The 26,285-nt window shown below is 40.3% G+C and overlaps 1 protein-coding gene across 8 annotated transcripts in view; it reads right to left on the reverse strand.

The window, feature by feature from the left end:
* Window positions 1-26,285, reverse strand: part of tjp2a (tight junction protein 2a (zona occludens 2)) — a 124,385-nt gene that overhangs the window by 96,828 nt on the left and 1,272 nt on the right. For 4 of the 8 annotated variants that reach the window (XM_061980793.2, XM_061980785.2, XM_061980788.2 and 1 more), the window contains exon 1: window positions 5,620-6,153. The exons of 1 other annotated variant lie outside the window; for it this stretch is intronic. In XM_061980793.2, the coding sequence (XP_061836777.2) occupies window positions 5,620-5,726 (107 nt within the window). In that variant the 5' untranslated portion in view covers window positions 5,727-6,153. Of the gene's footprint in view, window positions 1-5,619; window positions 6,155-26,285 lie in introns of those variants that run through there. 3 more of the 8 variants (XM_061980792.2, XM_061980786.2, XM_061980787.2) reach the window with 2 other exon arrangements.

Raw genomic sequence — 26,285 nt, forward strand, 5'->3', positions numbered from 1 at the left:
ATCTTATTTTATTATTTTTTTTAAAAAGTACTTTATCTTCACCATACCTGGTTTTCCAAATTAGGCATAATAATGTGTTAATTCCACGACTGCATACATCGGTTGATATCGGTATCGGTTGATATCGGTATCGGTAATTAAAGGGGAACATTATCACAATTTCAGAAGGGTTAAAACCATTAAAAATCAGTTCCCAGTGGCTTATTTTATTTTTCGAAGTTTTTTTCAAAATTTTACCCATCACGCAATATCCCTAAAAAAAGCTTCAAAGTGCCTGATTTTAACCATCGTTATATACACCCGTCCATTTTCCTGTGACGTCACACAGTGATGCCAATACAAACAAACATGGCGGATAGAACAGCAAGGTATAGTGACATTAGCTCGGATCCAGACTCGGATTTCAGCGGCTTAAGCGATTCAACAGATTACGCATGTATTGAAACGGATGGTTGTAGTGTGGAGGCAGGTAGCGAAAACGAAATTGAAGAAGAAACCATATCGGTTTGAACCGTATGCAAGCGAAACGGACGAAAACGACACGACAGCCAGCGACACGGGGGAAAGCGAGGACGAATTCGGCGATCGCCTTCTAACCAACGATTGGTATGTGTTTGTTTGGCATTAAAGGAAACTAACAACTATGAACTAGGTTTACAGCATATGAAATACATTTGGCAACAACATGCACTTTGAGAGTGTAGACAGCCCAGTTTTCATCAATTAATATATTCTGTAGACATACCCTCATCCGCTCTCTTTTCCTGAAAGCTGATCTGTCCAGTTTTGGAGTTGATGTCAGCAGGCCAGGGAAGCTAGGGTCGATAGTCTTCTATGCCATCTCTGTCGTAGCATAACTTTCGTCGGTAAAGTGTGCGGAACAAACGTCCAATTTCTTGCCACTTTCGCATCTTTGGGCCACTGGTGCAACTTGAATCCGTCCCTGTTTGTGTTGTTACACCCTCCGACAACACACCGACGAGGCATGATGTCTCCAAGGTACGGAAAACAGTCGAAAAAACGGAAAATAACAGAGCTGATTTGACTCTGTGTTTGTAATGTGTTTGAGAAAATGGCGGATTGCTTCCCGATGTGACGTCATCGCTCCGAGAGCGAATAATAGAAAGGCGTTTAATTCGCCAAAATTCACCCATTTAGAGTTCGGAAAATCGGTTAAAAAAATATATGGTCTTTTTTCTGCAACATCAAGGTATATATTGACGCTTACATAGGTCTGGTGATAATGTTCCCCTTTAAAGAGTTGGACAATATCGGAATATCGGATATTGGCAAAAAGCCATTATCGGACATCCCTAATTATTATCATTGCTTACCAACAAACTGAAAGGATCAAAAATATTTTTGTTGTCAAAATGTTGTTTATTCATTGTAAATGTAATCTTCTCTGTGGTTTGCTTCAAAATAACTGAATTATGGGCAGAAAATGTAAGAAAGCTACTTCATATCACTTTGTTTTAAAATTCATGTTAATATATAACCTTCTCATTCATCCAGGTCATTGTAATCTTAGGGCATTCAATCAATCGCAACTGGACTGTTTGGTTTGTCTTGGACGACGTTTCGCCTCTCTAACCCGAGTAGGCTTCATCAGTTCGTGCTCATAGATTGGTCAGATCTAGTTCAGCGGCTGGTGCCAAAACCCCAAAGGTTTATACTCCAAAAACCAAGAGGGTGTGCCTGGGCAAGGATGGTTTCGCCTTATCGTAGTGAGAAAAACAACTGTTTTGATGTAATGAGCAATCCTACTGTCAAAGCCAACAACAGTCGTTGGTTTGTAATTTCCCCTCGTGAGCATTGAGGTATTGTGTGGCAGAACGATCACTGTGGATCGACTACTACCAAAGCAAAAATAGTTGGAATTCCCCCCGCGTAAGCATTTCATTCAGTTGTAAACAAATGGCACAAATGGCATTCTGGCCATATGGTCTTATCTTTTTTTTTTTTACGATAAATGTTAACCATTTTGCTAAATACAATTTGAAACTATTGTATACTTGGTAAGAAAAATAATAAATAGATAAGTCCTTTTCTGTGTAAAAATGGGTCCCGTGCACAGTTGCGTTGAGCCCTGTTGTAAGGTCATGTGAGGACATAAGCACTAATGCTTTAAGTCAGAGAAGACACGACTGAATTAAAACATGGATTTCAGCAGAATCCACAAAATACGTCCATGACATCCAGAGTAGCAAAGCAGTTGTTGATTTGAGTTTATTTATACAGCAAAACCTATAAGTATTCTATTTTTTTAGGTTATGGCCAGTATTGGACTTTTCTGTTTTTAACAATGTTTACAGTACTTTAAATGCAGTCAAATCATAATGAAAACATGTTATTTGTTGTGGTGTAACATGTAGCATCCAAAGAATGTGAGGCCAAACAAAACCACTTGTACAACATAAGTTAGAATAAGTATAAGCTACCAGAAATATAGGCTACTGGAAATATAGGCTAAAAAAAAGTAAAGGCTATCATGTTTACAAAAGGTCAGCAAGGCGAGTAGTCATTTTAGTTATTATACGGTTAATTACTTGACAGTCATACAGTATGTACAGTTGCACATGTCCAAAACATTACAATACAACTATTTTGTTTTTCTATTTTGTTTCAACTATCATTGAGAGAGCATTTGACAGCTTAGGTTTTGTAGGTTTTTTTTTATAGATTTTTTAGTTCATTCTCTTGCTCATGAGCAAAACTGTTGCCTGGAAATAAGTTACAGTTCAGCACCAGTTTAGCACAATCTACGCTGTCCATGGCAAGTTTCTGGAAACTGGATCTGTTCTTGACAAACCTGCAGACGACCTCCTTCTACCGCCACTGATTTTGTTACTGAATGAAGTGTTCAACTTCAGCCTAAACCCTTTCGGTCTGCAACATTTTTTTTTTAATTTATGAATGTACAACTGTTTGTTTATGAATTTACATCAGTTTCTTTATGTAAAACTTCTTGTTTATTTTGTTGACCATTGACCGAAAGAATAATAAACTAATAATAAACTAAATTCTGATACCAAACCCTCTGCCTTTGCACGAACGCGTGCTCTCTGTGTTCAGTTTTTTTTTAATCAGTGGTGGTAGTAGCATGCTAGGGATGTAACGATTACCAGTATTAATGATAATCTGTGGTAAAACACCTGACATTTAAGTATTACAGTTTTAAATTAAATCATCATGAAAACCGTGATAACCACTCTTCGATAAACTCACTGACCTGTGTTCCTGCTCATTTACTAGAAAAGCAAGCTCATGCACCAATAACTAGCTGTCTTAAATAGTAACATGAATAAAGACACATTAACATATTTCCCCATTATAAACGTGGTAACCCAAACCAAATTTAAACTTGTACAAACACATTGCTGTCTGAGCAATTAAGATTATCAATTGTGTACATCTTGGTCTTCTTAAAATTGCCATATTGTTACATCCCTATAGATCAGTGGTTCTTAACCTTGTTGGAGGTACCGAACCCCACCAGTTTCATATGCGCATTCACTGAACCCTTCTTTAGTGAAAAATAAAATGGTTTTTTTTTCAAATTCAAGACAAAGTTATATGTTTTTTTTACGGGTGCACAAAATCAACCATGCATGAACATCACGTTGATCAAAGAACAAAACCAACACAGTGCATGAACTCAAAACAAATTACAGACCTGCAAATCAGTGACTTCTGCTGTTTCCATATCCATAATACGCCGATAGGGAGAAGTTTTTATTTACACGATGAGTCGGGTGTGTCTTGACCTCCGCGGCGGAGGCTCCACCGAACCAATGAGGCGGACGTACCGAACCCCTAGGGTTCGATCGAACCCAGGTTAAGAACCACTGCTATAGATCCTGCTTCAAGAAACTTGCCATAGACAGTGTAAATTGCCCTACGTGTTGAAAAAGTGTGACGGGCTTAAAGCTTTACAAACTGGTGCTGAACAGTCAAGGACAGAAAAACGTATTTCCATGTGGAAATTTTGCAACACTGTTAAAAAGTACATTTGCGAGCCATGGGGAGGAGAATGATAAGCTTGCAAAAACTGCAAAGCCTAAGCTGTCAAATGCTGATGGCCTCACAACTGTCCCAATGATAAAATATTGAATGTTTCGAATAGTGACGTTTGGGACACCCTTGTAGTATTATGTGTAACTAATGTACAAACTTTACGTGTTTGTTGACAGAAGTGTCCGGACATATTCTTTGTTTTGTAGTTACTGTACAAATAAATCTAATTTACAAAGATTGATTCTTCCTTGTAGTCATACGGTACTAAATACATTGTGCTAATTCTAACAAACAAGGAGATTTATTTTCTCTTTTTCATTCTGCTCCCTTCATTTGTATTCACCACAATGTTCAGTCTTTAAGGTTTTGATTGATTGAGACTTGTATTAGTAGATTGCACAGTACAGTACATATTCCGTACAATTGACCACTAAATAGCCTTATGTGGGCTCTGTACCGAGGATGTCGTTGTGGCTTAAGCAGCCCTTTGAGACACTTGTGATTTAGGGCTATATAAATAAACATTGATTGATTGATTGATGGTAACACCCGAATACGTTTTTCTACTTGTTTAAGTCGGGGTCCACGTTAATCAGTTCATGGTTATGGTGTGTACTTGTGAAGGTCTGCAGAGGAAGGCACAACTACTGGGGACGGCGTGGCGCTGTTGGGAGAGTGACCGTGCCAGTTCCTGGTTCAATCCCCACCTTCTACCAACCTCGTCACGTCCGTTGTGTCCTTGAGCAAGACACTTCACCCTTGCTCAGTGTGTGAATGAATGGGTGAATGTGGAAATAGTGTCAAAGCGCTTTGAGTACCTTGAAGGTAGAAACACACTATACAAGTACTATATTTTTCGGACTATAAGTCACAGTTTTCTTTCATAGTTTGGCCGGGGGTGCGACTTATACTCAGGAGCGACTTATGTGTGAAATTATTAACACATTACCGTAAAATATCAAATAATATTATTTAGCTCATTCACGTAAGAGACTAGACGTATAGGATTTCATCGGATTTAGCGATTAGGAGTGACAGGTTGTTTGGTAAACGTATAGCATGTTCTATATGTTATAGTTATTTGAATGACTCTTACCATAATATGTTACGTTAACATACCAGGCACGTTCTCGGTTGGTTATTTATGCCTCATATAACGTACACTTATTCAGCCTGTTGTTCACTATTCTTTATTTATTTTAAATTGCCTTTCAAATGTCTATTCTTGGGGTTGGGTTTTATCAAATACATTTCCCCAAAAAATGCGACATATATGTTTTTTTTCCTTCTTTATTATGCATTTTCGGCCGGTGCGACTTATACTCCGGAGCGACTTATACTCCGAAAAAAACGGTATAACCCATTTACCATAACTACTACCTTTTTATTACAACATTGCCTATGACTGGATTATCAGAAAGAAAAAAAAGAATCCATCCTTAAGTCCTTAAGTGCTAGCAAGCCTCCTAATAATGTTCGCATCCTCAGCCAGGGAAGTTCCAAATAACCAGCGGCTGGAGTAAATCTTGAGAAGATGCAGTTCTGCACTGTGGTAAACAAGCTGTACAAGCTTGTAAAAATACCCAAAGTAAAGTTACTCACCCCGGGGGTCTCCATAGTTTCCTGCCGGGTGGCAGAAGCTCTCGTTTGTTTAAAGGTACAATCCCCATTGCTGCCTGCATGATCGTGATGAACTTCTTGAACTTCATCTTCTACTGTAATACTCCTCCAAGGCCAACAGCATCACACAGATCACGCTGACGCTACGCCAGATTTACCCTTCTTCCATTTTCAAATAAAGACTCGAAGCAGCTCCTCGTGCGTGCTCATCTTTTCCGCCTCGCAGAGACTCTTCCTCGCCGCTTCAACGCATTAGTGCGTCCATGCCAACCAGCCCCAAAGCAGCAAGGTTGCTGTGGCGTGACTACTACAAGTCCTGCGCCGGAACACACACTCCCCTCAGATGTCTTTTTGTTTTTTTTTCCCCAGCGATGGAGGATCAAAGGAACACGGCCACGTTTCTGCGACGCAGTAGGCCAGCCGAGAGAGGACGACAGCACGTCACTCTTACATAATTGTGGAGCTTCTCTGAATATTAGACTAATGAAAACACAGCCGCTGCCATCACTGCTGCTGCCGTAGGGATAACTGTGGAACTAAGCCCTTGACAGATCATGAATGCTCCCCGCCCCTTTCTTCTCTAATCCCCAAACCGGGCTAAGTCTTCTCACCATTTATACCCAGACAGAATCATACTATTTTACCCTCGCATTCATCCACACACACACACACACACACACACACACACACACACACACACACACACACACACACACACACTCACACACAACCAATCAGGGCTTACATTGCATGCTAATTTAACAGGACAAAACCTGATTCAAATTATGATTACAAATGAGCGAATTTCTGAACAAAATATTCCCTTTCTTATTTGTTTCCCAGGTCAGCAGCTGACTACAGGCCGCCATGTCCTGGGAGGTTTGAAATAAACAAATAATCTCCTAGTCTAATGATGAGCTGCCAGCCAATGCACATTGTAGCCAGGATTTATATTCCAGGAGCTTGGATGTCAGGATGGCAGTGCCATGGGAGCATCTGCAGCTTTCAGAAATCCTTCTGCATACACATACCACGGGCACATCGGGGAGGCACGGAAATAACAAGCGGCTACGATCAAAACCATTGCTTGACAGAAGCACAAAGGCAGGAGAAAATGTTAACGTTTTAAGCCTTGAGCTAGGGCTGGGCGATATGGCCTTTTTTTAATATCTCGATATTTTTAGGCCATGTCACGATACACGATATATACAAGGGATGTCCCGATTCAGGTTTTTGCACCTCCGATCCGATACCGATATTGTTTTTGCACTTCCGATCCGATACCGATACTGACCGATACCGATACTGACCGATACTGGCCTATCCGAGCATGTATTAAAGTTTAAAGTTATTTAGCCTACTTAGTTGTCAGAATCATGTTGAAAAGAGTTTTAGTACTCTTGATAACAACTAGCCAGCTGAATTAGGTGAGTTTGAATAATACACAATGGTTGGTAACAAGAAACTGACCTGTTTATTCAAGGATAAACACAAAATAGACAAAATTATACATGACAAACAGAAATGGCATCATTGAAACTAGGGCTGGGCGGTATGGCCTTTTTTAAATATTGCGATATTTTAAGGCCATATTGCGATACGCGATATATATCTCGATATTTTTGCCTTAGCCTTGAATGAACACTTGATGCATATAATCACAGCAGTATGATGATTCTATGTGTTTTGATTGATTGATTGAGACTTTTATTAGTAGGTTGCACAGTGAAGTACATATTCCGTACAATTGACCACTAAATGGTAACACCCCAATAAGTTTTTCAACTTGTTTAAGTCGGGGTCCACTTAAATTGATTCATGATACAGATATATACTATCAGATATATACTATCATCATAATACAGTCATCACACAAGATAATCACATTTAATTATTTACATTATTTTTAATCCGGGGTGTGGAGGGGGGCGCCGGATGTAAGTGTCAAAAAGACAGCCAAAAGAGTTTGATATGAGAATAAATCTAAAGTTAAAATATAGGGTAGAAATGCACTCATTTGCAGGAAATGTAGTCTTGATTTTCAAAATTTTCTTTCAAGGCTTGCATGTCTACATTAAAACATTCTTCTTCATACTGCATTAATATATGCTACTTTTAAACTTTCATGCAGAGAAGGAAATCACAACTAAATAGATCACTAATTTTTTCAGACGGTGTTGATCTGGAAATTTTTGCCTCAAGCATTTTGATGGTGTGGGCGTGTGGAAACGAATGGAGATAAGCGTCTCGACAGACGTCACAATATTTGAACATTGATGACGAAAACTGTTTTCTCTGTCGTGTCCGTGTGTCGAAAATTGTTATGCGCTTATTTTTTTATTTGATTTTGTGCGTGGCATAGATTTGCCGTGCGCAGAGGACGTTTGAGCAGGCGCGCACCTTAGCGGCTGCGCTAGCATCACAGCTAACGTTAGCCATGCTGCTACCTCTCTGCTCAAGGAGGGCGTATACGTATGTGACATATGACGTGACAGTATGTGACGTATGTCGTGACAGTATGTGACGTGTGTAAGAAGGTGCACTCGCTGTCTGTAAGAGGGAGACCCAGGAAAGAGTGAGAAGAGCCTGTCGTGTAATGCCAGCAGCTAAAAGCAACTGCGTGAGATTCCACAGACCTGTGGATGTGTTGAAGGTGTGCTGGAAAATGCGGAACGGAAACTACGGAGCAGCAGAAAAGTGGAATGTATTATTTAAATCGGTGTGTTGGAAAACACGGACCGGAGTTTTTTTTAAACTGGATCTGGATAGGCATTTTCCCATGCCTTGCCGATACGCATTTTTTGGCAAATATCGGCGGCCGATCCGATCCAAATATCGGATCGGGACATCCCTAATATATACCTCGATATTTTGCCTTAGCCATTAATGAACACTTGATGCATATAATCACAGCAGTATGATGATTCTATGTGTCTACATTAAAGGCCTACTGAAATGCGATTTTCTTATTTAAACGGGGATAGCAGGTCCATTCTATGTGTCATACTTGATCATTACGCGATATTGCCATATTTTTGCTGAAAGGATTTAGTAGAGAACATCGACGATAAAGTTCGCAACTTTTGGTTGCTGATAAAAAAGCCTTGCCTGTACCGGAAGTAGCAGACGATATGCGCGTGATGTCACAGGTTGTGGAGCTCCTCACATCTGCACATTGTTTACAATCATGGCCACCAGCAGCGAGAGCGATTCGGACCGAGAAAGCTACGATTTCCCCATTAGTTTGAGCGAGGATGAAAGATTTGTGGATGAGGAAAGTGAGAGTGAAGGACTAGAGGATTCAGATAGGGAAGATGCTGTGAGAGGCGGGTGGGACCTGATATTCAGCTGGGAATGACTAAAACAGTAAATAAACACAAGACATACATATACTCTATTAGCCACAACACAACCAGGCTTATATTTAATATGCCACAAATTAATCCCGCATAACAAACACCTCCCCCCTCCCGTCCATATAACCCGCCAATACAACTCAAACACCTGCACAATACACTCAATCCCACAGCACAAAGTACCGTTCACCTCCCCAAAGTTCATACAGCACATATATTTCCCCAAAGTCCCCAAAGTTACGTACGTGACATGCACATAGCGGCACGCACGTACGGGCAAGCGATCAAATGTTTGGAAGCCGCAGCTGCATGCGTACTCACGGTACCGCGTCTGCGCATCCAACTCAAAGTCCTCCTGGTAAGAGTCTCTGTTGTCCCAGTCCCAATGGTAAAGCTTGACTGTCATCTTCCGGGAATGTAAGCAATGAAACACCGGCTGTGTTATCCGGCACAGCAGTCAGGGGTTGCATTCTACGGCGGGGGTGCGTTATCCAGCACAACACCTGCCGCAATACACCGCTTCCCACCTACAGCTTTCTTCTTTGCTGTCTCCATTGTTCATTGAACAAATTGCAAAAGATTCACCAACACAGATGTACAAAATACTGTGGAATTTTGCGATGAAAACAGACGACTTAATAGCTGGCCACCATGCTGTCCCAAAATGTCCTCTACAATCCGTGACGTCACGCGCAGACGTCATCATACCGAGACGTTTTCAGCAGGATATTTCGCGCGAAATTTAAAATTGCACTTTAGTAAGCTAACCCGGCCGCATTGGCATGTGTTGCAATGTTAAGATTTCATCATTGATATATAAACTATCAGACTGCGTGGTCGGTAGTAGTGGGTTTCAGTAGGCCTTTAAAACATTCTTGTTCATAGTGCATTAATATATGCTCATTTTAAACTTTCATGCAGAGAGGGAAATCGCAACTAAGTCAATTTACCAAAAGTGTATTTATTAAACAGTTATTAAGCAGTGGCACAAACATTCATGTCATTTCAAAACAGAAAGTGCAAGATTGTCAGAGACATTTTAAAACAAGCTATTAATGCACTTTTGTGCATGATGTCACTAAGATGACATATCAAAACAACACTAAATTAAAGTGCACTTTTTGTACAGAACGCCACTACAATAGTTTATAACAAATAAAGTGCACTTTTATGCATGATGTCACACAAGATATTTCAATAAGTGTCAAATAAAAATGAGCTGCATAATAGGAAATCAAATAGTGTATGTCCTTCACTATGTGGTAGGTTCCTGCGGACGTTATCTCCTTCTGTTGTTGACTATTTTTTTCATACGGTGTTGATGTGGAAATGGTTGCCTCGGCATTTTGTTGGTGTGGCACCGAACGGAGATGTTGACATGCGGAGTTTCAAACACTCTTCATTCTCTAGTGGGTGACTTTTCAAATGATGCTACATATTAGCAGTAATGCTACTTTTTGTAGCAACACTTTTGCCCCACACTTGACAAATTACGGTTGTCTGTTCGACATATTCCCGCTTGAAGCCAAACCATCGCCAGACGATGGACCCCGTGCTGTTTTTCTTGGGAATTAATTCTTCCTGCATTTGTTGCCAGATTCGCACCTTCTTTCTCTCGTATTACCACTCGCACCACAGCCAACTTTACCCATGCCGCTACCTCTCTGCTCCGCTAGGGCGTATACGTATGTGACGTATGTAAGAAGGTGCGCTTGTTTTATGTCTCTGTGAGAAGGAGAGACAAGAAAGAGGGAGAATAGCCTGTAGTGTAATGCCCGCAGCTAAAAGCAACTGTGTGAGAACGTATACCCGAATATCACGATATAGTCATTTCCTATATCGCACAGAGACAAACCCGTGATATATCGAGTATATCGATATATCGCCCAGCCCTACCTTGAGCCATGAAAATTGTGTATCCACAATAAATACTAAATGTTCTTGCATCAACAAGGTGATCTTGCTTTGGCATATTTTTTGCCCTCATGAGCTTCCGTAGTTCTCACCCGCACCCGTTCTTCCTTAGCGGAGATTCAAAACATGGCTAATGCTTACGCTAGTGAAAGCGAGACGTTTGTTCCAAAGAAAAAAAAAGTACTCGGTCCACGCATGCGCGAAGACTACGTCATTCCCGCCAAATTGTTTTACGCAGTTATTGTCATCACGCCGTCACTGTTACAATAGTTTTCTTTTTTGTAATCTTTATTTGAATAACAATATCATATAAAAGATTACATACAAAACAAAACAAACCTTGCTTAAGAATACAGTTTTTATTTTGAAATCATACAGAAACCTGAACAATGTCCTCAGGAGCCTTAAATGGCCATGAAATTAATGTTATTTTTTTTTACTACTTTATTTACATCAAATACATCAATTCACAATGCTGATCATTTAAAATCCTACTTTTTGTTAGGCCGCAGATAAAGATTTAAGTTACAGTAATTTTGTTTAAAAAAAAAAAAATTATATATTTTAAAAAATAAAGTCAAAGCATATCGAACAAACCTTTAAAGGGGAACATTATCACAATTTCAGAATTGTTAAAACCATTAAAAATCAGTTCCCAGTGGCTTATTATATTTTTCGAAGTTTTTTTCAAAATTTTACCCATCACGCAATATCCCTAAAAAAAGCTTCAAAGTGCCTGATTTTAACCATCGTTATAAACACCGTCCATTTTCCTGTGACATCACATAGTGAAGCCAACACAAACAAACATGGCGGAAAGAACAGAAAGCTATAGCGACATTAGCTCCGATTCAGACTCGGATTTCAGCGGCTTAAGCGATTCAACAGATTACGAATGTATTGAAACGGATGGTTGTAGTGTGGAGGCAGGTAGCGAAAACGAAATTGAAGAAGAAACTGAAGCTATTGAGCCATATCGGTTTGAACCGTATGCAAGCGAAACCGACGAAAACGACACGACAGCCAGCGACACGGGAGAAGGCGAGGACGAATTCGGCGATCGCCTTCTAACCTTCGATTGGTATGTGTTTGTTTGGCATTAAAGGAAACTAACAACTATGAACTAGGTTTACAGCATATGAAATACATTTGGCAACAACATGCACTTTGAGAGTGCAGACAGCCCAATTTTTATCAATTAATATATTCTGTAGACATACCCTCATGTCAGCAGGCCAGGGAAGCTAGGGTCGATATTCTTCTCTTGACGGTGTGAGCCAAGACATCCAGGGGGTTTAGCTCGCTCGTCTGCGGGAACAAACTGCCGCCATTGCTTGCCGTGCTACCGAGGTCCTTTGTCCCTGAATTGCTCACACACTCCGGCAGATTCAATGGGGGTCTGGCGGCAGATCTCTTTGACTTTATCGTTGGAAATGCATCTGCTTTGAGTGTCGCAGGATATCCACACATTCTTGCCATCTCTGTCGTAGCATAGCTTTTGTCGGTAAAGTGTGCGGAACAAACGTCCAATTTCTTGCCACTTTCGCATCTTTGGGCCACTCGTGCAACTTGAATCCGTCCCTGTTCGTGTTGTTACACCCTCCGACAACACACCGACGAGGCATGATGTCTCCAAGGTACGGAAAACAGTTGAAAAAACGGAAAATAACAGAGCTGTTTTGACCCGGTGTTTGAGAAAATGGCGGATTGCTTCCCGATGCGACGTCACATTGTGACGTCATCGCTCCGAGAACGAATATTAGAAAGGCGTTTAATTCGCCAAAATGTACCCATTTAGAGTTCGGAAATCGGTTAAAAAAATATATGGTCTTTTTTCTGCAACATCAAGGTATATATTGACGCTTACATAGGTCTGGTGATAATGTTCCCCTTTTAACGACGGGATTCAGTGGCGCCTCAATGCGTCATTCATTGCAATGACAGAAGAGTGAAAGTGGTTGAAATTGTGGCGATAATACTCAGATTTTTTTTAAATCTACCCCTTGTAGTTCCCTGTTACTCTTAAGTAGGGATGTAATGGTAAACGGTATAATAATAAACCACGGTAAAATTCCGGACGGTTAGTAATACCAATGTATAATACTACATTTTTATTTACAAAAGTATTCTATTAAATACAGAAGTTTTAGGTTTTCACATTATTCATCTCAATGTTGGATATTATTATTTATTTATTTGCATGCAATGTGCAATGCTAGAATTTGTTAACAAAAATATTTTATTCAAGACAGAAGTATTGCTTCCCAGAGGAAGCTCTTAATTCAGTTCTTTGAGAATGATTCCTTAAAAAGTACAAATTTATATCTGGTTTAAAAAGAACAACATTATTTAAGTTAACATTTGCTAAGGCTAAGATTGCCATTTCAAACTACTAGTTTTTGATCAAACAAAAGAAAAACTTGAATTATCTCTGTCATTTGTATTAAATGGTTTATTAAAAAAAAAAAAAGGGGGCAGGAGGAACCGTTAAAAAAAAACAAATAGAATTTTTTGTGAAAAAATCTCATATTTTTAGGTCAAATCGCCCAGGCCTCAACACAACAATTAAATTAGAATACGGAGAGCATGAACATTTAAGCGGAGTCTGCACAGCTTGCAAATGCTGCTAGCCTACACGAAATTAACTGTTGCTAATTGGCTATTTTAACTTAAAACTATCTGTATTGTTATGAAAGATGATTCACATTTGCAAGTAGCAATGACGTTAACGGCCTATGTAGCATCATAGAATGTCAATTTCTTTATTTTTAGTCTTGGGTCTTTGCACAAACACTCAGAACTGGAAATAGTTCCTAGTGTAATTTTATATATTTGTTTTAATGATGAGTAAATCAATTTAAATATATATTTTTCTGTGTTCATATTTAATTTCCTTTGTAATTTGTTGTTTTTGTTTTTGCACGATTTGGTCTTTGACTCTTTTGGAACGGATTACAAACGAAAACAGAGGTACTGCTGTACTTAGAAAACAAGTATTCACAAATTTCATCAGAAACACTGCACGTCATAATCCAACTTCACAATAATCTCACAGACAACACGCATCTGGCACAGAACCCTAAATCCACCTCTAACCCAACCTGACAAAGGTGAGCATATCAACATGTATGAGGGCTCGTCTACTGTACGTCCACAAGGAGAAAAACATACTTCACATGTACATGCCTGGTTTATATACTCCTGCTCCATAACGTACTCACCCTAGTTTCCTTCAATCCCGATTACTCTGCATCACATAGCACCATTGCCGTTGTTATTCCATGCTACGATCAACAATCAAGAGCCCATTCATGGGATGAACTACTCAACCGCTTTAAAATGGAGCTGTTATGTCAATATTTAGTAGTGTGTTGGTTATAGAGCAGATACATGCTTATAGACTAAAAGCAAAGTAACCATGACATGGTGTGTTGCCTCTGAAAGGCCTATTGAAACCCACTACTACCGACCACGCAGTCTGATAGTTTATATATCAATGTATGAAATCTTAACATTGCAACACAAGCAAATACGGCCGGGTTAGCTTACTAAAGTGCAATTTTAAATTTTGCGCGAAATATCCTGCTGAAAACGTCTCGTTATGATGACGCCGGCACGTGACGTCACGGATTGTAGAGGACATTTTGAGACAGCATGGTGGCCAGCTATTAAGTCGTCTGTTTTCATCGCAAAATTCCACAGTATTCTGGGCATCTGTGTTGGTGAATCTTTTGCAATTTGTTCAATGAACAATGGAGACAGCAAAGAAGAAAGCTGTAGGTGGGAAGCGGTGTATTGCGGGCGGCTGCAGCAACACAAACACAGCCGGTGTTTCATTGTTTACATTCCGGAAAGATGACAGTCAAGCTTTACCATTGGCCTGTGGAGAACTGGGACAACAGAGACTCTTACCAGGAGGACTTTGAGTTGGATGCGCAGACGCGGTACCGTGAGTACGCATGCAGCTGCGGCTTCCAAACATTTGATCGCTTGCCCGTACGTGCGTGCCGCTATGTGCATGTCACGTACGTAACTTTGGGGACTTTGGGGAAATATATGTGCTGTATGAACTTTGGGGAGGTGAACGGTACTTTGGGCTGTGGGATTGAGTGTGTTGTGCAGGTGTTTGAGTTGTATTGGCGGGTTATATGGACAGGAGGGGGGAGGTGTTTGTTATGCGGGATTAATTTGTGGCATATTAAATATAAGCCTGGTTGTGTTGTGGCTAATAGAGTATATATATGTCTTGTGTTTATTTACTGTTTTAGTCATTCCCAGCTGAATATCAGGTCCCACCCGCCTCTCACAGCATCTTCCCTATGTGAATTGCTCCCACTGCCCTCTAGTCCTTCACTCTCACTTTCCTCATCCACGAAACTTTCATCCTTGCTCAAATTAATGGGGAAATCGTCGCTTTCTCGGTCCGAATCGCTCTCGCTGCTGGTGGCCATGATTGTAAACAATGTACAGATGTGAGGAGCTCCACAACCTGTGACGTCACGCTACTCGTCTGCTACTTCCGGTAGAGGCAAGGCTTTTTTATCAGCGACCAAAAGTTGCGAACTTTATCGTCGATGTTCTCTACTAAATCCTTTCAGCAAAAATATGGCAATATCGCGAAATGATCAAGTATGACACATAGAATGGACCTGCTATCCCCGTTTAAATAAGAAAATCGCATTTCAGTAGGCCTTGAAAAGAACAGTGATATGTATATTTGCTGTGAACCCCTGGGCTCAAAGGTTAAAACAAAAAATAACAGCAGTACTGTAAATACAGTCGTGGTCAAACGTTTACAGAAGAACAAAATGTCATGGCTGTCTTGAGTTTCCAATTTATTCTACAACTCTTATTTTTTTGTGATAGAGTGATTGAAGCACATACTTGTTGGTCACAAAAACCATTCATGAAGTTTGGTTCTTTTATGAATTTATTATGGGTCTATTGAAAATGTGACCAAATCTGCTGGGTCAATATTTGGTTACATGTCCCTTGGCAAGTTCCACTGCAATAAGGCGCTTTTGGTAGCCATCCACAAGCTTCTGGCAAGCTTCTGGTTGAATTTTTGACCACTCCTCTTGACAAAATTGGTGCAGTTCAGCTAAATGTGTTGGTTTTCTGACATGGACTTGTTTCTTCAGCTTTGTCCACACATTTAAGTCAGGACTTTGGGAAGGCCATTCTAAAACCTTAATTCTAGCCTGATTTAGCCATTCCTTTACCACTTTTGACGTGTGTTTGGGGTCATTGTCCTGTTGGAACACCCAACTGCGCCCAAGACCCAACCTCCGGGCTGATGATTTTAGGTTGTCCTGAAGAATTTGGAGATAATCCTTCTTTTTCATTGTCCTGTTTACTCTCTGTAAAGCACCAGTTCCATTGGCAGCGAAACAGGCCCAGAGCATAACACTACCAACGGTAGTATTATGACGGTACTTGACGGTAGGAATGGTGTTCCTGGGATTAAAGGCCTCACCTTTTCTCCTCCAAACATATTGCTGGCTATTGTGGCCAAACAGCTAAATTTTCGTTTCATCTGACCACAGAACCTTCCTCCAGAAGGCCTTATCTTTGTCCATTTGATGTCAGATGGAACAAAAATTGAGCTGTTTGGCCACAATACCCAGCAATATGTTTGGAGGAGAAAAGGTGAGGCCTTTAATCCCAGGAACCAAACTTCATGAATGTTTTTTGTGACCAACAAGTATGTGCTCCAATCACCATATCACAAAAAAATAAGAATTGTAGAAATGATTGGAAACTCAAGACAGCCATGACATTATGTCCTTCACAAGTGTATGTAAACTTTTGACCACGACTGTACACAATCACAGCACACTGAAACATTAACTTTATCATTTATACAACATCTCAAATTCTAAAGACATGTCACAAAGACTTGCGAGGTGAGAGCATTCGCCTCAGTTGCCTCTGGAGGACGACAGCTGCCTCTGTTTACCATAAAACACTGCAGCTTTAGGGCGACTATTAGGACAAGTGTAAACAATATGATTACATGAGCTGCTTGTCATACAACCACACACAAACACTTCAAATTAAACGCACGTTTCTCCTTTTACAGTAGCAGCAGAATTTTTTGTTCATGCTTTTAGATAAGCATTTTTGTTTCTCTGTCCCAACATGCTGTTATTAAGGCTGTTATGCAATGTCTATATGCAATGCATGTGCGAGCCAGAAGGAGGAACACACTCACAAATCTCTGATGTGTGTGTTCAGAGATGGATACAACAATACACAGTGACCACGTGCATGTGTGCGCAGGTAAAACATGAATCAAAAGGGAAAATGTGGTTAATACAATTAAAAACGCTTTAAAATTGTTCTTGTGGTTAAAAATAGACTATTCAAAAGGTGAAATGCAGGACATGAGGACAGAGGGCATCAATGCTTAAACAATGGCTACCAGCTGGTGTGTCCCTGCTGGCTCCAGGGACAACCAGCATTTACACAACAAAGAACAAGACAGAGCGCTGCCCGAAAAACAAACATGTCAATGACTGTGCAACCGTCAGTGCAGAGAACAAGCCAGGCAACTGGACGTGTTGCCCACTAATCAGGGACAATTTTAAGGTGGTTTGTTCATCGTAAATCGTGCAAAGTACGCGACGGAGTCAGTGTGTAAAAATGATCAGTTGTATCTTTATATTAGTCTTCATTATTAACACTTTATCTGACTGGGTTGTACAGGTTGAATCAAGTGTATAGTAAAATAAATGTCTACAACTTGAGTGTAAAATGTTGTAAATGTAAGTGTAACTACAGTCTAACTTGTGTTGGCAGTTCCTAGCCGACAGTGGCCCCAAAAAATGTCCCCTGCAAAGAAAAGTAAAGTAATGACTATGTGGGATTTCGCCGCTTAATTGAGTAGCCTATGTGGAGTCATGTTACTGCTTGTCTCCGTTACTGCTTAAGTGACTCGAGCCGTTATTAAAGGCTTATCAGCCTTCAATTGAAGTGATTGCAATCAGACTACTGTAGGCCTTGGTCGACACCCAAATAAAAAATTCAAACAGAACCGTCTCGCTCGTCTATTTCAATCACGAGAACCAAATGTTCCCCACATTCTCCGCTTATGTCCGCCCTTTCCAAGCGCTCAGCCAATCAACACGCAGAGCTGCACATTTAATAACATTTTAATCGTGATCATGATTTTGGCAGCTACGATTGATAGAGGGTGATCGTCAGCAATAATAACATTTAAACAGACTTCGCTGCATTTCAAAACAGGCACGTTCACTACCAACAGACATCCAACCACCAGGGGACGGCCGATAGACCAGTGTTTTTCAACCACTGTGCACACTAGTGTGCCGTGAGATACAGTCTGGTGTGCCGTGGGAGATTATCTAATTTCACCTATTTTTGGGTCAAAAATATTTTTTTGCAAACCAGTAATTCCATCCATCCATCCATCCATTTTCTACCGCTTGTCACGTTCTATAGTCTACAAATGATGTGTTGTTGTTGAGTGTCGGGGCTTGGCAGAGTAACCGTGTAATACTCTTCCATATCAGTAGGTGGCAGCCGGTAGATAATTGCTTTGTAGATGTCGGAAAAAGTGGGAGGCAGCGTGCAGGTAAAAAGGTGTCTAATGCTTAATCCAAAAATAAATAAAAGGCGAGTGCCCCTAAGAAAAGGCATTGAAGCTTAAGGAAGGCTATGCAGAACGAAACTAAAACTGAACTGGCTACAAAGTAAACAAAAACAGAATGCTGGACAACAGCAAAGACTTACTGTGTAGCAAAGACGCCGTACATCCGAACATGACATGACAATCAACAATGTCTCCACAAAGAAGGATAAAACAACTGAAATATTCTTGATTGTTAAAACAAAGTAGATGCGGGAAATATCGCTCAAAAGGAAGACATGAAACTGCTACAGGAAAATACCAAAAAAAGAGAAAAAGCCACCAAAATAGGAGCGCAAGACAAGAACTAAAACACTACACACAGGAAAACAGCAAAAAACTCAAAATAAGTCACGGCGTGATGTGACAGGTGGTGACAGTAGACCTACTTTGAGACAAGAGCTATATTGATGAATGCTTGGTTATGGTTTAAAGGGGAACATTATCACAATTTCAGAATTGTTAAAACCATTAAAAATCAGTTCCCAGTGGCTTATTTTATTTTTCAAAGTTTTTTTAAAAATTTTACCCATCACGCAATATCCCTAAAAAAAGCTTCAAAGTGCCTGATTTTAACCATCGTTATATACACCCGTCCATTTTCCTGTGACGTCACATAGTGAAGCCAACACAAACAAACATGGCGGATAGAACAGCAAGGTATAGTGACATTAGCTCGGATTCAGCCTCGGATTTCAGCGGCTTAAGCGATTCGACAGATTACAAATGTATTGAAACGGATGGTTGTAGTGTGGAGGCAGGTAGCGAAAACGAAATTGAAGAAAAAACTGAAGCTATTGAGCCATATCGGTTTGAACCGTGTGCAAGCGAAACCGACAAAAACGACACGACAGCCTGCGACACGGGAGAAAGCGAGGACGAATTCGGCAATCGCCTTCTAACCAACGATTGGTATGTGTTTGTTTGGCATTAAAGGAAACTAACAACTATGAACTAGGTTTACAGCATATGAAATAAATTTGGCAACAACATGCACTTTGAGAGTGCAGATAGCCCAATTTTCATCAATTAATATATTCTGTAGACATACCCTCATCCGTGCTCTTTTCCTGAAAGCTGATCTGTCCAGTTTTGGAGTTGATGTCAGCAGGCCAGGGAAGCTAGGGTTGATAGGGGTTTAGCTCGTTCGTCTGCGGGAACAAACTGCCGCCATTGCTTGCCGTGCTACCGAGGTCCTTTGTCCCTGAATTGCTCACACACTCCGGCAGATTCAATGGGGGTCTGGCGGCAGATTTCTTTGACTTTATCGTTGGAAATGCATCTGCTTTGAGTGTCGCAGGATATCCACACATTCTTGCCATGTCTGTCGTAGCATAGCTTTCGTCGGTAAAGTGTGCGGAACAAACGTCCAATTTCTTGCCACTTTCGCATCTTTGGGCCACTGGTGCAACTTGAATCCGTCCCTGTTCGTGTTGTTACACCCTCCGACAACACACCGACGAGGCATGATGTCTCCAAGGTACGGAAAACAGTCGAAAAAAACGGAAAATAACAGAGCTGATTTGACTCGGTGTTTGAGAAAATGGCGGATTGTTTCCCGATGTGTCGCCACGTTGTGACATCATCGCTCCGAGAGCGAATATTAGAAAGCCGTTTAATTCGCCAAAATTCACCCATTTAGAGTTCGGAAATCGGTTAAAAAATATATATGGTCTTTTTTCTGCAACATCAAGGTATATATTGACGCTTACATAGGTCTGGTGATAATGTTCCCCTTTAAAGTCCATCCACTCAGTGAGAGAGAGAGTAAGAGCAAGTGACAACAGAGGTTGAGGATGGATGAGCCAGTAGCTCCCGAAAATATTCGGAAAAATTAATGCATTATTTTATTGATGCCCTGCCCTCACGCAGAGTTACCAACAGGCACGCATTTTAACCCCGGAACACGACTGCACGCATATATATATATATATATATATATATATATATACATACACATATATATATATATATATATATACATACACATATATATATATACATATAACATGACTGCACGCATATGAGATAGGCTCCAGCGCCCCCCGCGACCCCAAAAGGGAATAAGCGGTAGAAAATGGATGGATGGATATATATATATATATATATATATATATATATATATATATATATATATATATATATATATATATTTTTTTTTTTTAATATACACTATATTGCCAAAAGTATTTGGCCACCCATCCAAATGATGAGAATCAGGTGTCCTAATCACTTGTCCTAATCACTTGGCCCGGACACAGGTGTATAAAATCAAGCACTTAGGCATAGAGACTGTTTCTACAAACATTTGTGAAAGAATGGGCCGCTCTCAGTGATTTCCAGCGTGGAACTGTCGTAGGATGCCACCTGTGCAACAAATCCAGTCGTGAAATGTCCTCGCTCCTAAATATTCTGAAGTCAACTGTCGGCTTTATTATAAGAAAAGTGAAGCGTTTGGGAACAACAGCAACTCATCAAGGGGTAGGCCACGTCAACTGACAGAGAGGGGTCAGCGCATGCTGAAGCGCATAGTGCAAAGACTTTCTGCACAGTCAGTTGCTACAGAGCTCCAAACTTCATGTGCCCTTCCAATTAGCCCACATACAGTACGCAGAAAACTTCATGGAATGGGTTTCCATGGCCGAGCAGCTGCATCCAAGCCATACATCACCAAGTCCAATGCAAAGCGTGGGATGCAGTGGTGTAAAGCACCTCGCCACTGGACTCTAGAGCAGTGGAGACACCTTCTCTGAAGTGATGAATCACGCTTTTGTATCTGGCAATCTGATGGACCAGTCTGGGTTTGGAGGTTGCCAGGAGAATGATACATTTCGGACTGCATTGTGCCGAGTGTGAAATTTGGTGGAGGAGGAATTGTGGTGTGGGGTTGTTTTTCAGGAGTTGGGCTTGTCCCCTTAGTTCCAGTGAAAGGAACTTTGAAAGCTCCAGGATACCAAAACATTTTGGACATTTCCATGCTCCCAACCTTGTGGGAACAGTTTGGAGCGGGCCCCTTCCTCCTCCAACATGACTGTGCACCAGTGCACAAAGCAAGGTCCATAAAGACATGAATGACAGAGTCTGGTGTGGATGAACTTGACTGGCCTGCACAGAGTCCTGACCTGAACCCGATAGAACACCCTTGGGATGAATTAGAACGGAGACTGAGAGCCAGGCCTTCTCGACCAACATCAGTGTGCTTTTGGAAGAATGGTGGAAAATTCCTGTAAACACACTCCGCAACCTTGTGGACAGCCTTCCCAGGAGAGTTGAAGCTGTAATAGCTGCAAAAGGTGGACCGACATCATATGGAACCCTATGGGTTAGGAATGGGATGGCACTTCAAGTTCATATGCGAGTCAAGGCAGGTGGCCAAATAATTTTGGCAATATAGTGTGTTTACACACACACCCACACACACACACACCACACACCACACACAGGCCAAAAGTTCAGTGACAATCTACAATGTAAATAGTCATGAAAATAAAGAAAAACGCATTGAAATGAGAAGGTGTGTCCAAACTTTTGGCCTGTACTGTATATATTAATGAATTATTTTATAGTTTAATTTGAAATGAAAAAACAAGTTCACATACTGTTTGTTTAAAATATAAAGAGTAATACAATATATTTTAATTAACAGTAATAATCGTTATTAATAATCGTGATTTCAATATTGATGAAAATAATCCTGATGATTATTTTGGCCATAATCATGCAGCCATACCCAGAACACATGCAAACAAAGACGAACATTGGCAGAGAAAGCTGCACGTAACAATCATGCCTTCAAGGCCATGGGAAACCTCAACATCTGTTCAATATTGAAGAAAAACTACAAGTGGAACATAAGATAACATAAGACCCAGTCCAAAAATATCAAATATACTTGCTGAATAAAACCTCTGCCTTGTTTTTAATGAATACTTGGGCCTACTACGCTACTGTATTTTAACGTTGGTCATTATAGCGGTAATTGGGGGAGCTAAGTGTTTTTATGAGGTGGTACTTGGTGAAAAAAGTTTTAGAACCACTGAACTAAGGGATAATTACTTGAGCGATTGTTAATGCTTCAGCTGGAAACAACTGAAGCAGTGAGTAACGTCTCATTTGTTAAACACATCCTGTGATTGTGGAAAAGATGGTTCCTTTCCAAAAGGGTTAAATTATTGACATGCGTCAAGCATTGCACAACATCTGTGGACATTTCGGTAGGTATTAAAATCGTGTCCAACAAATTAAAAAGTTGGAACGACAAAGAGGAAATATTGTGGTTGGAATTAGGGCTGGGCGATATATCGATATACTCGATATATCGCGGGTTTGTCTCTTTGAATGAATGAAGTCTGTGTCAGAAAACCAACAAATTTAGCTGAACTGCACCAATTTTGTCAAGAGGAGTGGTCAAAAATTCAACCAGAAGCTTGTGGATGGCTACCAAAAGCGCCTTATTGCCGTGAAACTTGCCAAGGGACATGTAACCAAATATTAACATTGCTGTATGTATACTTTTGACCCAGCAGATGTGGTCACATTTTCAGTAGTCCCATAATAAATACATAAAAGAACCAAACTTCATGAATGTTTTTTGTGACCAACAAGAATGTGCTCCAATCACTCTATCACAGTGGTTCTTAACCTGGGTTCGATCGAACCCTAGGGGTTCTGTGAGTCAGGGTTCGGCGGAGGTCAAGACACACCCGACTCATCGTGTAAATAAAAACTCTATCGGCGTATTACGGATACGGCAACAGCAGAAGTCACACTGGTTTGCAGGTGTGTAATTTGTTGTGAGTTTATGCACTGTGTTGGTTTTGTTGTTTGAACAAGGTGATGTTCATGCACGGTTCATTTTGTGCACCAGTAAAAAAAAACATGGTAACACTTTAGTATGGGGAACATATTCACCATTAATTAGTTGCTTATTAACATGCAAATTAGTAACATATTGGCTCTTAACTAGTCATTATTAAGTAATTATTAACAGTGTTGGGACTAACGTGTTACTATCGGCGGTAAATAGTAATCTAACGCGTTATTTTTTATATTCAGTAACTCAGTTACCGTTACTACATGATGCGTTACTACGTTATTTTGCGTTATTTTTTATGTAGTATCGGCTAGAAACTGAGAAGATCTGAGTGTTTTATTGCAGCGCTGCGGAAGAGGTGACAAGGAAGAGGCGCGCCACGCGCTGTCTGTGTGTACGTGTGTGTGTGTGTGTGGGAGGGGGCGTGTCTGTGTCTACTAACAAGACGTCATGGCGAACCCCGAAGCCGAGTTTCTTAAAATGGAGATATTTTCAGTACGTTTCTTTTATCGACCACAAAGAAAATAACATTTTAGTTGAATGGAAGTTGTGTCTTGGATGAAAGATCCTATCCTCGCAATTCAAATATGCTGAAACAGCTACAAAAACAACATGCTTCGACGAAGCTAATAAAGAGACTCACACTTCACCTCCACCTCCAACAGCGGCTGGATTTTAACGAGGCATTGCACACTGAAGGTACACTCTTAGAAATAAGGGTTCCAAAAGGGTTCTTCTACAAGGGCTGAGGTTCTAACTGGAACCATTTGCTTCTGAAAAACCCTTTCCCGAAGAAAGGGTTTTTAGTGGAACTCCCTGCGTGGGTTCTAGATGAAACCCTTGAAATACGAAAAGGTTCTTAGTGGAACTCCCTGTGTGGGTTCTCGATGAAACCCTTGAAATACGAAAGTGTTCTTAGTGGAACTCCCTGTGTGGGTTCTAGATGAAACCCTTGAAATACGAAAGGATTCTTAGTGGAACTCCCTGTGTGGGTTCTAGATGAAACCCTTGAAACATGAAAGGGTTCTTAGTGGAACTCCCTGCGTGGGTTCTTTGTAGAACCTCTCATGGGGGGTTCTGGGTGGAACCTTACACACACAGTTCTAGGTATAACCCTTCATGTTGGGTTCTAGGTAGAACCCTCCAAAAGGGTTCCAGGTGGAACCTTTATAAAAAGGTTCTACCTGGAGCCAAAAAGGGTTCTCCTATGAGGACGAGCCGAAGAACCTTATATGGTTCTACTTAGCACTTTTATTTCTAAGAGTGTACACACACTCTGTCAATTCTCTTATATACTCTTTCATTCTTGACTTCTAGAGTGTTTGATTATCACATCACTCTAAATGTTTAGACTATAAAGTTAACAAACCTAAAGAGGGATACTAGTGGGCCAGGCTAATATTTCCTTTTCTCTAAACGAAGTGGGGAAATGTGTAGTGTTCTGGGCTTCAGACATGATTTTATTTCAGAATTCCTTGAGGTAAAAAAATGCCTGGTTAGGCTATATGTATGTAGTGTGCCTTTCTGGGTTTACAGCTATGTTGTTATTAGGGCCCGCATGGCCAATTGTAAAAGGAATCCCAACGGGAGTCCTTTTGCAATGGGACATAAGGACCTATTGAATTTCTAAGGTTTTATTATTATTATTCTTTCTTTCTTCTTCCGCAGCTTTGCGCTGTACTTTGACCCCCTTAACATGCTTCAAAACTCACCAAATTTGACGCACACATCAAAAAACGCGAACAAAACTCTTTAGTAAAAAAAAACCCCCACAAAACTCAAAATTGCGCTCTAGCGCCCCCTAGGAAGAAAACACAGAAACAACTTCCTCTAACTCCCAGTACAAATGTCATAGAGACATGAAACAAAAACCTCTATGTAGGTCTGACTTTGACCTAGATTTCATACAATGACATCCTTCAGCAAAAATAAACAGGAAGTTGGCAATTCCCCCTTCAAGACAGAAATGTGGGCTCGACCAACGCTGCTTGCAGCTTTAATTATGCGGTTTGTTACTTATGTATGTTATGTTGCAGCTATTTAAAATAGTTTTGTCAATTTGTTCTGGTCTGAAACATATTGGCCCTTTGAAACATATCTTTGTCTTTGTGTGTTGTATGTAGACCACATTGCTTAGCAGAGTTCAGTGATGCAAATGCATGTCAAGTTCATCAACAGATTGTATTATTCTCCAGTGCAATAACAGTACTGAAATGAAGGCTAAAAGGGCATTAAATGGGGCCTTAAAAAAATAAAAAAATATATACAAGTAACTAAATAGTTACTTTTCAGAGAAACGCATTACTTTTTGGTTTAAGTAACTGAGTTAGTAACTGAGTTACTTTTGAAATAAAGTAACTAGTAACTGTAACTAGTTACTGGTTTTCAGTAACTAACCCAACACTGCTTATTAATGGCCTTATTATAACCCTAACCCTCTAACCCTGGACCTAACCCTCTAACTCTAACCCTAACCCTAACCAAATAACTCTAAATTAAGTCTTTGTTACTCCCTAGTGCAGGGGTCGGCAACCCAAAATGTTGAAAGAGCCATATTGAACCAAAAATACAAAAACAAATCTGTCTGGAGCCGCAAAAAAATAAAAGCCATATTACATACAGATAGTGTGTCATGAGATATAAATTGAATTAAGAGGACTTAAAGGAAACTAAATGATCTCAAATATAGCTACAAATGAGGCATAATGATGCAATATGTACATATAGCTAGCCTAAATAGCATGTTAGCATCGATTAGCTTGCAGTCATGCAGTGACCAAATATGTCTGATTAGCACTCCACACAAGTCAATAACATCAACAAAACTCACCTTTCATGCACAACCTTAAAAGTTTGGTGGACAAAATGAGACAGAAAAAGAAGTGGCATAAAACACGTCCTAGAAAGTTACACA

The sequence above is a fragment of the Nerophis lumbriciformis genome, linkage group LG20, assembly GCF_033978685.3.
Source record: "Nerophis lumbriciformis linkage group LG20, RoL_Nlum_v2.1, whole genome shotgun sequence".
NCBI classification, from domain to species: domain Eukaryota; kingdom Metazoa; phylum Chordata; class Actinopteri; order Syngnathiformes; family Syngnathidae; genus Nerophis; species Nerophis lumbriciformis.